Source organism: Simochromis diagramma, unplaced genomic scaffold, assembly GCF_900408965.1.
Source record: "Simochromis diagramma unplaced genomic scaffold, fSimDia1.1 OVJJ01000618.1, whole genome shotgun sequence".
NCBI classification, from domain to species: domain Eukaryota; kingdom Metazoa; phylum Chordata; class Actinopteri; order Cichliformes; family Cichlidae; genus Simochromis; species Simochromis diagramma.
Window position 1 is genome coordinate 778951 of NW_024387423.1, and position 14278 is coordinate 793228.

General features: G+C 42.0%; 1 protein-coding gene across 1 annotated transcript in view; it reads left to right on the forward strand.

Moving 5' to 3' along the window:
• LOC120722195 (dolichyl-diphosphooligosaccharide--protein glycosyltransferase subunit STT3B-like) overlaps positions 1–14278 on the forward strand; it is a 77693-nt gene that overhangs the window by 58566 nt on the left and 4849 nt on the right. Inside the window, exons 8-12 of the mRNA XM_040013081.1 lie at positions 212–260; positions 1097–1251; positions 10213–10424; positions 11701–11888; positions 13078–13249. Coding sequence (XP_039869015.1) covers positions 212–260; positions 1097–1251; positions 10213–10424; positions 11701–11888; positions 13078–13249 — 776 coding nt within the window. The remainder of the gene's footprint in view (positions 1–211; positions 261–1096; positions 1252–10212; positions 10425–11700; positions 11889–13077; positions 13250–14278) is intronic.

The following is a 14278-nucleotide window of genomic DNA, read 5'->3' on the forward strand; positions in this document are numbered from 1 at the left end:
CCTGCTCTCATTTATCATCGCACCGCCCACATCAGAGAGTAATTTCATGATCGATACATGCAGGAGGAGCGCAGCGGACCAATTAATTGTTCCACCGGTGTGTGACAGAATACACAGATCACTGACCGTCCACAGCCGTGTGTGGATGTGAATGTGAATACATTGTGAGCAGGGTTCAACTTCATATGGATGTTGTGTGTTCCTTTCTCAGGTTACATTGCTCCATGGAGTGGGCGTTTCTACTCCCTCTGGGATACCGGGTAAGTCACCAAAACTCTGCAGTGGCACAGTTACTCATGCTGGGGATGCAGGTACAGTCAGTCAGTTTCACAGCAGATTTGTGATTTACCATGAAAATCTCATTTATTCAGCTTTACTCCATCTCACAGCATGTGTGTTTTTGTGTTGTTGTTTTTTTCCTCTCTCATGCAGAGAGACAAAAGTTGTCACTCAGTTGTAGAAATCACTGCATTTTTCAAGTAGCATCCTCACCTTTAAGCCAAATTAAATGCATTACAGCAAAGCAAATGCCGTAGCCTTGCCTCCCCCCTCATTCTAGCTCCCAGAATTTATTTATTTATTTATTTTTTTGCCATTGGCGAATCAAGTCAGCACGTCATCCTGCCCCATCATAAAATCCCGAACCAGATAATGCTCCCCTTCTCTGCTCCCAGATCAGGGCTTACAGAGAACTGCCAGACTGCAGCATCAGCTGTAAACTGCAAAACTCTCACTGAGTGAATGTGCACATGGGTGTGTGTATATGTGCGTGTGTACGTACATGCCTCAGTAATTTTTTTTCGGGGTTTTTTATTTATTTATTTATTTATTTTTGGAAGGGTGTTAAGTTTTCTGCTGCAGTGCAGTAAAACTAATTGGGTCACGCTCGGACCCAAGATAACTGACATCAGCCAAACCTGATTCTCTGTTGTCTGCATGAACTCTCACATGTTCACCATCAACACAGTTGCTTTATTTTAGAGTGAGTCGGGTGGATGTTAACTGTTCTGATTGACAACAGTTCATATAGAGTTTATAGAGACCCCCTTTTTTCACTTCCTTTTATTAATTGTTTTATTTCCTGCGCTCTTCACAGCTATGCTAAGATCCACATTCCAATCATCGCTTCGGTATCAGAGCACCAGCCCACCACCTGGGTGTCCTTCTTCTTTGATCTTCACATCCTCGTCTGCACCTTCCCAGCAGGCCTCTGGTTCTGCATAAAGAACATCAACGATGAACGTGTCTTTGGTAAGAACAGAATAAATAATTTTTTTCCCCCCTAAAACGTGGAGCACTCCTCATAGCTTGCTCTTAGTGAAATGCTTCTGTGTGTTGGTTTAAAATGACTCTGTCTTCTGTCAGGATTATACAGCGTAATTTATTTGAAGTCGATCTTCTATTTTTGTTGCCACTTTTAAAGGAGACATGTGGCTCATTAGCATTAATCTTTCCACAGAAGCACTTAGAACAGACTCCTTTTTCACTTATTCTTGCAAACTTGGTGGCACAGGTGATTGTGTTGATGCTAAAACCACCTGTTAGCCCTGAGTAACAGCTAATCTTGATCTCACCTGGTAATGGTGAGGGTAGGAGCTGTCTGAGCTGGTGTAAAAGTCCAGCATCGAAGCACCAACCAGAAAAGAAATATTGGTGGATCTCTGCTCTTTATTTTTCATCCTCTGTCCGTCGTTACTGTTGTTGAGTCTGTTCAGAGCTCCTCCCGCTACCTAGCTAGCTAGCCTGGCCACCAGCTGTGTAATTGTAAGCTGTGCAGTTATTGTTAGGATTGTTAAAAGGATGGGGAGTAAGAATATGCGGAGAGGTGCAGGAAGAAGACAGCAGAGTATACAGAAGGTGGGTGTGCTCGGTAAACTGAGTAAAAGCATGACCGGGAAGCTACAGGATGTCCTCTAAGTTCTGTTGTCTTACGGTGATGTACTGTTGCATATTGCTGCACATGGGTTTTTGATGGTGTTGAGCTACAGAATTTGTACAGTGCTGTGTATGCGTTCACTTTCCGGTTACTGTACCTGCTGTTTACAGTGTTGTGTGACCACTGGAGGAAAAATATTTTCCCCTCACAATACACGTAAAGGTAAATGCACCCTTTTCTCTGCAGAGAATGTAAAAGTGTGATTGTGATGTAGTATGCAGAGCAGCAGTCAGTTATCCTCAGAGACGCATTCTTTCATCAGCACACACACACTTTACACATTACGCATAAATGAAAAGTTTGAGGTGAGTCCCATCTTTTTTTCAGATTATCTCTAATTTTGTCTTCATGCGTGAGCTGTTTTGTTGAAGATGAACTTCAGAAACATTACAAGGACTGTGCCAAAGCGATAAAGAATAACTATAATAAGGTTCCATTATGCACTGGAGAGCCATCAATGTGTGCAGTGCTGTAACAGATGAGTTTTGATGGCTGGTTGGTAAAATAACCATCAAATCCCTTCTGGAAGCTTTTTAATCTGTTTCTCTTTGAGTCTTTCTGACACTGCAAACAATAAGAAATGCTAATCTGACAAATACATGCTAGCAGAGTGATGCAACTCTTAACAAGGCTGATTTAAGTATTTCAAATGTGGAGGCATTTCATCAAAGTCATTTAGAGAAGATGACTCATGACAAAGTACTTAATATATTAATATCATTTATGTAGCTCAAGTAAACGTTGTCCCTTTTAATAGGCTCATTTAATGTCCATCACCTTTAAATAGGAGCCGTCTTTTGACTTGAGGATGAGCGCTCACCCTAACAACACAGTTGCACAATATTCCCGACCTGAGTGCACCACAGTTTGCCTCCTGCTATTTATTCAGTCGATATCTGCAGGCTCACAAAGTCCAGTGAATGTGTTTTTTTACTTCTGTGGCTTCAGCAGCAAAGTTCTCAGTGAGGAGCAAACACTGTTCTTTACTATTCACACAATGAGATCCAGAGCTGGCAAAAGTGCAGACATTCTGTACTTGAATAAAAGTACGAATACTACTGTTAAAAATACTCCAGTAAAAGTTGAAGTACTTATTCAACTTTTGTACTCAAGTAAAAGTAAAAAAAGTACAGGCCTCTAAACGGGAACTTGAGTACAGTCAGGAGTTAAAGTTGATTCAGCAGAGGTGGAATCCTAAAATCAGTTGTAATGGCTCAGTGTGGGGAAAAGAATCACACTCTCAATAATTTCTATTGAGAGCTTCAGTAGATTTTCTTAGTGTACAGGCTGTGATCAGCTGACCTGCTGCTCTTTGTGGATGTACACAACTCAATTCAACCAGATGTCAGCAGATGTTTCATGACTTGTCCTGGCTGAAGTCCATCCTCTACGTATCTACACATCCTCTTTGTGTTGGATCAAGGACACGTCTAAAACCTGCAGGACACCGGCACCTAAGTCCTGGAGTTGCCTACCCCTGCTCTACACTGACAGTACGCCGTTTATGCTCTCTGTTTTCTAGATGGTATAAAGGTGGAATTCAGTGAATTCATCTAAGCATCATCATCAACTAAAAATCCATATGAATCTCTGCTACACTTAATGTAACCTAACTCTGACCATAACCACAGTCACTGTGCACCAGCCACACACTGTTCTTTATTTTAAATCCATCACAGTACCGCAAACTAACCTGGTTATCCTTCACTAACCTGCAGAGGATTGTTATGCAACTATTAAATAACACAGTTAGTCTGCCTTTAAATCTAAGCTCTCTTCTTCCTCTCCTGTCTGTCTTATCTTTCTCCATCTCTGAGTGAAGTGTTGTGGAAGTCTTCCATTATAATAAAGCCTGCAGACAAGCGGTGAGCGGCTAACAATCTTTAATCACAAACAAAGAACAGAAAACCAAGCTTGGTGAAGAGCCTGCATGATCGTGGGGCAGACGGTCAGCAGAGTCTCCCCTGAGCCCAGCATGGCTCTCAGTTAAATACCTTCTCCAGGAACAAAAGGCAGTACACAGCTGTTTCACACCTTAAGGTTCACACTCCCTTGCTACCTCCCAAAGATGTGGAAGAGACAAAAGATTCTTCCGGTGGAGTTGTCTGCTTCCCCCAACTTCCTTACCAGACCCCCACCATCTGTCTACCTGCATGAGTGTGAGAAGTGCTAAAATTCAGTGGCACCAAGGCATCATACAATAAAATAATGTGATTAATACATAAATAAAAGAAATTCTTATACAGAAGTTAGCTGTGCTGTGAAATACAGCAGCTGGAACTTTGGTTAGCAACTCACATAAAATGTAAGGAGTAGAAAGTAAAAGGAAAGTAAATACTAACGTAAAGTACAGATACCTGAAGAATGTACTTAAGTACAGTCATGAAGTCTTTGTACTTCATTGCTTCCCACCTCTGTTGAGATCCAGTCAAATGCTCGAGTGCCCCTTCCTGAGATGTTGTTGACAAAGAAGAAAGCTTTCACCGTTGCACTCTGAAGGCTTTCATGTAACTGTCAGTCAGGTGGAATTTGGGCTCTGGATAAATGAATATCACCCCAATCTGTCCCAGGTTTACTCATTGTTATTTTACAATTAAAAGCTCAATAAAACCTGTCACTCTAATGCAGGAACTCTCACTTTGGTAATATAGAGTGCATTACACTGGTGAGCATCAAGCTGCTAGCTGAGCAATAAAAGCACAGATTAAACTGCACCGGGCTTGATGGAGCTTTCAGTCACACCCTCTGCTCTCAGCTGGAGTTGAGATCGTTCTTCCCCCAGTTGTTCTGCCTTCTGCATTTTGTATGTTGTTCCCCATCAGTTTCTAATGAAATGCCTTTGTTATTAGAAAGAAAGGCACCACCATGCACAGGTATTATGTTAATTAAATCATTTATTATGCAGATCCTTGCTGGATCTATAAAAATACACATTCTGCCTTCTTATTCATCTTTTTCTTTCAGTAGTACTAGCTCACAGCTTACTTAGTTTTGAGACCCTTCGGTTATCAGCCTGCCCTGCTGTGGAGGGGATGGGAGACGTCTGCTTTGTTCCCAAGTTTGATGACATCCGATGGATCAGTCAGAGCTTATTGAGTCGTAACAACTCAGAATGATGACTGCTGTGGCTCATATAGTGACCCATTCCAGAGAGCCAGGGTGGAAAAGCCTGGCGCAAACAATAAGTAAATAAATGTAAAAAAAACTTTGCTGCAAAGCTTCTTTTTGTGCCATGTTGCTAAGCTAGAATGTAAGTGAAGTCTCTGGTCTCTGTCTGCACATGTGGAGTTGTATAGTACAAAACATCAGTGAGACATAATCTATTATCAGATCTAATTCTACCACAATTCTGGCACAGAGCCTTTTATTTGCTCTCATGTTGTTCTAGGTCTCGTGCATGTCTACATTTTCTCCAAGAACTCAGTCTTTCTCCCACTGTCCAGGTGTGGATGCAACATGGATGAAGCGCCTAAGGGTGTAAAATAATGGGTTGTATGAATGTGGGTTAAAGGGTGAATATAGCTTGTAGTGTGTGGCACTTTGAGTAGTCCCTATGACTAGAAAACTGCTTTTAGTGCCAGCATTTGCTCAGAGTTGGGCTTTGAGTAAGCAGACCCTGAGGTGAGATTGATTGGATTGTAAACTGTTTTTGGATTTTCTCAAACATTGGAGAAACAAAATCAGTATGCAGTTACAGCAACAAGGGAATTGTAAGTAATCCTGTTTCTTTCTGCCTGTGTATATCAGACATTCTTAGCTTTCAGAGTAACAGAACAGCCTGATCTTCCTCTGTCAGGTGATGAAAACACAGTAACCATGTTCTCTGCACTCCAGCCGCTGTCAGTCTGTATTTAGGATTTAGGAGTTTCATGTGGTTTTTTTTGAGCATTATTTATCAGCATGAAATCGTGCTGATGTGTTTATAACTAGCACAGTATCATCATTTCATAGGTACTGGTCATGTGAATGAGTGCAGTGAGTTGAAAAAGCAAAATGATACCTGGTTTAAAAGTGGTGATGTCCTGTTCAGGGCCTCTTTGTTCAGTGAATCTGCTATTTTTAGATTTCTAACTGGTTCCCTTCCCAGCTGAACCTCTGCACTTTGCAGTTTCATCGGCAGCATTTAAAGCTCAAAGAGGAAACTTTAACTCCTGCTTCAGACTGACCACCTCATGTGTTAGGCATCTGCTGGTGATGAGAGCTTGCTCTGCAGCTGTGGCAGTTTCCAGTCAGTTTGGTGCCCAAGCCCATAAGGCGGCACATGAGGTCAGTAATGGAGCCAGGAGAATTCTTGTTTTCTTTGGCATTTAACAGATTCTGTAACCTGAATTTGTTCCCGGGGGTGAGAACATCTGTTCGCGTTCGATCTGATGGCTGAAATGACCTGAGCTGTATTCACTGTATTCACCTCCCTGACTCCTCATCTGCTTCCTCAAAATGAAAACATTCACAGGTTTGACAGCCTGGAGGAGGATCCAGTGCATTAACAGAGCCACAAGTACAAAGGGACTGAACGGTGCTTCCACTCAGTGATCGCCAAATAGCAGCAGCACTCAAAGCTGTCCACACATGCCTGAGAACATCTGGAAGAGAAGATTAATCTTTTTTTTTTTTTTTTTTAATAGACTACTTCCTATTGGGTGTGTGTGTGTGTGTGTGTGTGTGTGTGTGTTGTTGCCCTCTTCATGTTCATTTCTTTAGACTGCATCCCTTCTCCCTTGTCTCCTTTTCGCTTTCTCATTCTGCATCATTATCTTCTCCTGACATTATTTTGGAGTTTAGCACCTCGGTCACTTCTGCTAATTTGGATGCCGACCTGGTTCTAATGAATCTGTGTGCTGTGGTTATTTAATTAGAACTTTCTCATTTCAAAGTACAGTCTACACAACCGTGAGCACTGGATACATTAATGATTAAACAGTTAACACTAGAAACTGATCGTGTCTCCTGTATCAGCATGAATATAGAGCATAGTTTGTGGTCGAGGTAAGAACATTTGCACAAAAGTAGTGTGTAAAATGGTGCAGATGTAGGAAATCCTTTTAATGAAGCTAGAAGGGACACTATGAAAGCACAACCCTCTGCCAAGGCCATTCTCCTTTCTTGCAGTTTTAATGTGTAAACTGCATTTGCACCAAAGATTTAATGGCTTCTTGTTTTGCCCACGTTCCACCCCTCCATCAAGGGGATCCAGCCTTGTTAGTTTTTGTGTAATCTTGCAGACAGAAAAACAAAAGACACTGAACACATTAATTAGCCCTCTGCCTGAGCTCTCGACTTGGCAGAGAACTAATTTATCTCTTTGGATTCATTTATTTTTCTTGTTTGTTCATCGTGTCAACAAACACCTTTCAGAACCCAGCGGGGTCCCAAAGTCTGACAATCCATCCAGGAACCTGAAGTATTTATGCAGAGATGGATACATATAGATATATATATGTATAGATGTATAGAGAGATAGATATACAGGGTGGGCCATTTATATGGATACACCGTAATAACATGGGAATGGTTGGTGATATTAAAGTCCTGTTTGTGGCACATTAGTATATGTGAGGGGGCAAACTCCTCAAGATGGGTGGTGACCATGGTGGCCATTTAGAAGTCGGCCATCTTGGATACAACTTTTGTTTTTTCAATAGGAAGAGGGCCATGTGACACATCAAACTTGTTGGTAATGTCACAAGAAAAACAATGGTGTGCTTGGTTTCAATGTAACGTTATTCTTTCATGAGTTATTTAAAAGTTTCTCTTTGGTCACAGCCACTGACATGTCGAAGAGGTTAACACGTGAGGAGTGGATCGAAATTGTGTTGATATCTGGTGAACGCAGTAACCGGGTCACATATACTAATGTGCCACAAACAGGACTTTAATATCACCAACCATTCCCATGTTATTACGGTGTATCCATATAAATGGCCCCACCCTGTGTGTGTGTGTGTGTATATATATATATATATAGATAGAGATATGATTCTGCAGTATTTCAAGGTTAGCTGTCACACTAGGAGAGATCAGTGCCATTGACCAGCAGTAACTCGTTTGTACAAAAGGTCTTGAGTTTATGCAGACTGTGGTCTTGTGTTGGCGTCTGCTCGCACAGCTCTGTGACTGCACAAAGAGGCTGGGATTTCAGCACTTGCCTTAACAGCAATCGTATCCTCCTGAGAACAGATGAAAAAAGAATCTTCCCATTGAACTCTTTTTGTGATTTCCTGCCTCTCTGGAGATAACAGAGGCCACCCAAACACACCAGATATCAATGAAGTTGTCCTCTATTTATTACATCACAGACTATTACAGAGGACATAAATGAATAGTCTGCTTCCCAGGAGGATATCTATGAGTCCAATGCTGATTGGATGAAAATTTGGCAGGTAAGGGAAGGCAAGGCAAGTTTATTTGTATAGCACAATTCAACAACAAGGTGATTCAAAGTGCTTTACAGAGACATTAGAAACGAAAACAAATAAAAAGCATGATTTAAAATTGATTAAAACAAGCAAACAAACTAACTAATTAACAAACAAACAAAACAGTATATAAAATCAAAACGGATAAAATCAGAACAATAGATAAAATCAGTAGTTAAATGTAAGTTTTGAAAGTTTTGGAATGACAGTGAAGTTCATTAGGAAGAGAAGGAACATTGCATGAGAAGCACAGACAATTCAATCCACTAAAGCAAAAATCTGCCTGACTGAGGGGGCAGCTGTGACTCAGGTGGTAGACGCAGGTCATCTACCAATCGAATGGTTGGTGGATCTATTGTTGGTGGGGATGCTGTCCTTGGAGTCATGGGCAGTATTTTTCTTCCTCCAAACACGGCGAGTTGAGTTGATGCCAAATAGCTCGATTTGGTCTCATCTGACCACAACTCTTCACCCAGTCCTCCTCTGAACCATTGAGGTGTTCAGTGGCAATCTTCAAACGTACATGTGCTTTCTTGTGCAGAGGGACTGCAGGATTTCAGTCCTTCGTGGTTTAGTGTGTTACAACTGTTTTCATGGTGACTGTGGTCTTAGCTGCCTTGAGATCATTGACAAGTTCCTCCCGAGTAGTTCTGGGTTGGTTCCACACAGTTCTCATTATCGACAAGGTGAGATCTTGTGTGGAGCTCTGGACCAGGGGAGATTGGCAGTCATTTTATGGTTCTTCCATTTGCGAATAATCGCACCAACTGTCGTCACCTTGTCCCCCAGCTGCTTGGCGATGGTCTTGTAGCCCATTCCAGCCTTGTGTAGGTCCACAGTCTTGTCCCTGACATCCTTTGAAAGCTCTTTGGTCCTGGCTATGGTGCAGAGTTTGGAATCTGATGGATTGATTGCTTCTTGAGAAGGCTCCCAATGTCAGCTCGTTACCTGGATAAAATATACCTGGGAGCCAGAAATCTTGCTGATTGATGGGGATCAAATACTTATTTCATTCATGAAAATGCAAATTTATACATTTTTTGAAATGCATTTTCCTGTGTTTTTTTTATTTTATTTTAATTATTGTTCTGTCTCTCACTGTTCAAATAAACAGACCATTGAAATTATAGACAAAATCAGCTGAGGTTCAAATAATTTTTTCATTGACCGTACAAAGTGCATTATTTGTGACGGACTCTCTCAGAGGTGCTAATTTAACTGTTTTAGCATTGAAACTCACAACACCAGCCTCTTGCTTATATCATAGTTTTTGTTCCTGGTTGAGAAGAATGAAATCTCTGTTGCTGATATGGAAACATAAAACATCGGGTTAGAGACCTTCCTACCAGTTTGAAGTCCATCTTTCTCCTCCGGCTGGTTATTGCACTTTCTTCCTTGCACCACTTTGTTGTTTACTTGTTTCGCTGCTCCTCTCTCCCTTGGCAGTTTTTTTTTTTTGTTGCTCTCTACCTGTTCCCTCCTAATCACTCCACAGATAGGCTTTGATCTTTCACTCCATGAATAAAGCCACACATGCACATTTGGCTTTGTGTTTGATTTTGTGCTGTACTGGTCTTTCTGCTGTTCTGTTTCTTCTCATCTTGCTGTTCTTCCTCCCACCCCCCTCTTTTGACCTCCTTTCCACCTATTAGTGAGGTTTACCCTGTAATAAACACAGAAAAGAAGTGCAGCCATTTAAGTGGCTATCAAACAGCAAATGCATTGCAGATGTAAAGTGACTTGGTCCCATTAAAGAGACTAAACATAGTTGAATGCAAAACTTAATGAAACTCGTCAAGTTTGGATTGTTGCGTTGCGGTCACCTCTGACCTCCTTGTGTCTCTCTGCTTCTCGTCACAGTGGCCTTGTATGCTATCAGTGCCGTGTATTTTGCCGGCGTGATGGTGCGCTTGATGCTGACTCTGACTCCGGTGGTGTGCATGCTGTCAGCCATTGCCTTCTCCAGCGTCTTTGAACACTACCTGGGCGATGACATGAAAAGGCAGAGCCCACCTGCAGAGGACAGCAGCGACGAGGACGACAGGAAGAATGCCGGCAACCTCTATGACAAGGTCAGGGGTCATCGTGTGTTCCCTGCACAAAATATTTTTTACAGACTTTGCAGTCATTGTTTTGTTTAAATGTACTACGCAGGAATGAAATGGCATTCCATCAATAGGTGGACATGATTGTAGTGTCACATGTCAGCCAGCACCACAGAGTCAAATATATTATAATCCACCATGCAGCATCTGTGTCAGTGTGATCATGACTGCAGTTCACTGCAACATCTGGAGTCATTTATAACAACGAGTCTTAAAAATTATGCAGAGAAACTTTAACACTTACAGGCGATGAAGCTGTGAAGCTGCAAGTTTTGTCGGGTGGAAACGGTTCTGTAAACTCTATATTTAATAGTAGACAACACATCTGGCTACTAACTAGATGTTGCACATAGTGAAAGCTTTTAAAGAAATACATTTTTTTTTCCAGGAATTTGTTCAAATCAAACTAGTGAAAAGGAAAATGAATGCTAACGCGTATTCATTCTAGCTGGGTGTGGAAATGAGCCGCTAAAATCCAAGGCTGCCATGAGCTGCGCTACACTCTGAAGTGGCTAAAAGTAGTGGTTCAAGTTTTTAATCAAATGCACAGCTTGATTTTTAACCTCTGTTGGAGTCATTGTGCTAAGATTAAATATATTTTTTAAACGTGAACTAAATGCTTCAGAGTGGGATGAACAGTGGTGTAGTGGAAATAAGGATTATTTTGGATTGTGTATGATGCAGAGAATCAAACTAAAGAGCTGGAAATGATCATGAGTCTTTTAATTGTCGTGTGACCTTGCTCGTTTTAGAGTTCAAAGCTTGAGTCAGATATGAGGCATGAAAATAGGAGCAGAATAAATCACCATTTAAAAAAACCCCAAAACAAGTTCTGTCCTAGTCCCTGTGTGTGCACCACTTGCTGGATGGATCAGAGGGTAAAAGTTTACGGGAAACATTTATCATAAAAAGTTTGAAGTGACAACACTGCAGTTTGTAGCTGTTACGCTCCTCTTCCCCCTTTTAACCTTTCAGGAGAAACAAAGAGAACTCACGTCCAATGTTTTCCTCATCCTTCTGCTGCTTTTCCTCCAAATCGATACGTGGGGAATAATGCATCACAGGTCTGCTGAAGGGTGCTGTTAAATGTCACACTATAAAAGCGCAACAACAGTTAATTGTCTGCCTGAGAATTCTCTGCGAGGACTATTAAATAACCCTCTAGTACATTAGCAGCTTGTTTGGACAGCGGACATGTCCTGATGGAGTTTCAGTAACCTTTACCTCGGCTTCTCCCCGGCAGGCTGGGAAAGTACGCAAACACGTGTCGGAGCAAGAGAAGGCGGAGGAGGGCCTCGGCCCCAACATCAAGTCCATAGTCACCATGCTGATGCTGATGCTGCTCATGATGTTTGCCGTCCACTGCACCTGGGTCACCAGCAACGCCTACTCCAGCCCCAGTGTGGTGCTGGCATCGTACAACCACGATGGGTAAGGACTCTGGTTTAGCAGGACCTCTGTGATTGGAGGAACTATTCTCTGTGTTTGAGCTGTTTACAACAGAGCTGAGAGTATCCTTGTACAGTTGGCCCCTCTATAAAGGGTCAGTCCACTGAAATTACATATTTTTTTCCCCTCCATGCTGTAACTGTGCATTTAGAGATCTGCCCCTGACATTTCTACCCTCACTCTAATGTACGAGCACGGTTTGCACCTCTTACAGCAGTGACATTTAAAAATCCAACAGCAGCTTCTCTACACAGACCACGCTGTCATCATAGTTTCAGTGAGGTTACTCTCTATTTTGTGTCTTTCAGTTCTGTGGGCTTAAGTGGATTACAACATTTGGCTCCACATGATGCTACCTACCAGATGTGCTGTGTTTTTTTTTTTTTTTTTTTTTTTTTTTTTTTTTAAAGTTCTGTTTGCTGAAACTGTTCACTTCAGGCTTTAAATGAATAGAGGCGGTCTTAATCCGCACCAAAGCTCCTTGCTCAGCGGCTCCATGCTGCCACTCCTCTCTGCAGATATCAGAAAACGCTGTAGCAGAGTGTGCTGCACAACAGACTGCCGTCAAACAAACTGTCAGGCACATTCTGGTTCCTGAGGCAAAGATTTTAAAGAGGGACCCATCCAGCGTGTACTTATTTCCTGACAGAGTAGATGCTGTTACAGTGATGGACGCTCATTATTATTTTAGAGTTCTTACCTTAAAATATAAAGTGCCTTGAGGCAACTGTTGTCAATAAAATTTAATTGAATTCATATTAAACATGGCCAAGGTTTCAAATAATTGTAGCTGGTGTATATACCAGTAACCCCTGTGAGCTGAAAGCTCAGGCTAATAACCACCGAGTTTGTTTTCTACATGTGGTCCTGCATCATGTCCCTAACATGTTTATCTTGAGTCCATGGCTCTGAGTGTGAGCATGTACCTGCTGTTTTCAAGGGGCAGCCAATCAGAAGAGTTCTTAAAGGGAAAGAAGCTAAAAGCACTAGTATCAGACAGGATTAATGGGCCACAACAAGCCCTGCATACGATCAATAAGCATTATTCTCAATTACGGATCAGGCAAAGCTCATTTAATTAAGTTATAAAATAAATGTAATCAGCTGGAAACGCATTTGCTTAGGCCCAACGTCACAGGAGTATTAACACATCTGCAACTGTCCCCAACAGCTCTCGCAACATCCTGGACGATTTCAGGGAGGCCTACTATTGGCTGAGGCAGAACACGGACGAGCACGCCAGAGTGATGTCGTGGTGGGACTACGGCTACCAGATAGCAGGCATGGCCAACAGGACCACGCTGGTTGACAACAACACATGGAACAACAGTCATATAGCACTGGTGAGAGCTGATCTGCCCGTTCCCCTTTATCTCCTGTCCCAGGTTTGGAAAAGCTGGTTTGAGTTTACCCTTTTAAGTCTGAGCCATGAAATGATTGCCAGGAAATTCTAATCCGGGTTGAAGGGTCATTCCCAGAGTTTACACTTCTGCTTGGTCGTGTGTTTGTAGAGGAGTGTTGTCAGAAATGCGTTCACTGCCTTGTCTTGTTTTACTCGTGTATTTCCGACTGCTTTTCTCTTACCCTTCTTTTGCTGATGGTTGCTTAGTTACACAACTTCTGGTCGATGTTTGTCAGCCCTCGTGTAGCGCCCTGAGTATTGATGTGTTGTCTTGGTGTATGACACCACCAAGTGGACACAACTGCATCATTTCACTGCACTGCAAAACCCTAAGAGAGCTTAATACTGTACATGTGAAAGAGGCACTCCATAGATTCAGTGCTGCACCACTACAAAGACGCACTGAGAACGGAGATTTAAATCAAAGCAGCAAAACCCGACTTACTCCTTGAGTCAGTTACCTAAAACCTAAGTCACCTAACAGTTTCTCTAACTGGAAATGGGTTAGTTATAAGTTGTTTCTTATCAATAAGTTCAAACCATTTAAATAGCTGACTGTGTGGATCGCATCAATGTGTTCCAGAGCACAGACACACAACTATTATTTTTTTTTAATAATAAAAGCAGACCTTAAATGATCTGTATTACAAGATGAACAAGTACGAGTATGAAGCTATACAGCATGGGCGTTTGATGCCCAGAGCGAGCTCTGCTGTGAAAAACAAGGAACAACAACATCTTTTCCTCAACAACAGCCCATGAGGGACCTGTAGTGCATGAAGCTTTTATCACTTGCTTATTTATTATTCAGTAAGAGCAGTTGAGGTTTCACAGCCCTGCTGTCTACTGACCAAAATCCAGAGTATTTCCACTCGAGGTCACTCTGGGTTGTGAACTCTGCTATCATTTCCACACAGCTGCTGGGTTGTTGCTGAATAATTCAAGCGCCTAAACCAACCACCAGAAGAAA